The sequence below is a fragment of the Camelina sativa genome, unplaced genomic scaffold, assembly GCF_000633955.1.
Source record: "Camelina sativa cultivar DH55 unplaced genomic scaffold, Cs unpScaffold02290, whole genome shotgun sequence".
Lineage (NCBI taxonomy): Eukaryota > Viridiplantae > Streptophyta > Magnoliopsida > Brassicales > Brassicaceae > Camelina > Camelina sativa.
Window position 1 is genome coordinate 1 of NW_010923404.1, and position 1,305 is coordinate 1,305.

Consider the following 1,305-nt stretch of genomic DNA (forward strand, 5'->3'; position numbering starts at 1 on the left):
ATAGACCTGGCCGTGCATACAAACACTCAGGAGTTGCTTCTGTTTCTCGCACTTATCATCTTTGATATGGTTAAGCGCCATACAGTTGAGGAACGATACCATTTCCTTCATACACGGTTTTGCCATATTCCCCAGCTTTTTCGGGTTTATGTACAAATTCCCAGCCTTTCTCCCCATGGTGGCTCCCTCTCAAACAACTGAAGAACCAGAAACCAAAAAAAACAGGAATCAATCAACCAGTTTGCAGGATCAAAAGAGTTTCCCACAAGGATGTTTAAACGAACTCATCCTGAATACGGTCATGTGTCACATTTTACGCCGATTGATTCAAAACTCTTGGCATGAAAGAAAAGAAAGAAAGAACATTGGGAATAAACACACCAAACACTGAAACTTTACACATTCCCTAAGACATTGAGAGGTTTGTAAAACAATCACAGGTTACACAATGTTCCTAACTAAGGAGAGACCCTAAACTTTTTTTTCGTATTGAAACGATTAATATGACTATAAATTTCCCAAATCTAACAAAAAATGGAGAACAAATAGTTTCGAAATTGTAGAAACATATGAAATGAATTCGTAAGAGAAGAATAAACAAATCAGAGGTACCAAAGCTCGGAATCATGTATAAAACGACATGATTTACAAAATTAAAGCCAAAATTTTCAAAGCAGAATCTCAGATCCGAGCGTAGAAATGAATCGAACCTAAGTAGTCAAATAAAAACTCAGAGTCGTAGAATAACGAAGCAAACACACTAATCGACTCAGAGAGAATTAGAGAAGAGGTAACTAACAGTGTAAGGTAGAAGATGAATCAACGATTTTGACGAGACGAGAGAAATGGTGATATCAAATCGCAGGTTGAGAAAGACAGAGAGCTTCGAAAATACAAAACCCCGAAAAAATAAAAATAAAACCCTATTATTATTTTAGTTAAGCCCATTGGGCTCTTAGCCCAGTAATTAATCCGAACAAATCGAAATCGCTTGAACCGAACGAAATTGAAATTAGTATTCTTTGGTTTTGGAACGGTGTGGTTTGTTTTTTCACCTTCATACACTTGAGTTACTTACTTATATAAGTTGTCCGGATGAATGCTAAGTTCTTACACTCGTAGATTATAAATATCTCGATTTCTTGTCTATTCATTGTATGTATTTTAATTGTTATATATGCCCAAACCCATAGAAACTTATAAACAACTTCTTTTAGATGTTTTGGACTTTGTGCTCATAATCTCTTTGAATGGGCCGGGAACTAAATATATGAAATCATATAGGTCCATTATTAAATAGTATAT

General features: G+C 35.3%; 1 protein-coding gene across 1 annotated transcript; it reads right to left on the reverse strand.

Annotated features, from left to right (window-relative positions):
* Positions 1–6: 6 nt before the first annotated feature.
* LOC109131687 lies at positions 7–800 on the reverse strand (the record flags this gene model as incomplete). The annotated part of the gene is made up of 2 exons (XM_019242860.1): positions 711–800; positions 7–197 (listed from the first exon to the last, which is right to left on the reverse strand). A coding segment is annotated over exon 2 (171 nt), but the record flags the coding sequence as incomplete, so codon positions are not given.
* Between the last annotated feature and the right edge of the window lie 505 nt (positions 801–1,305).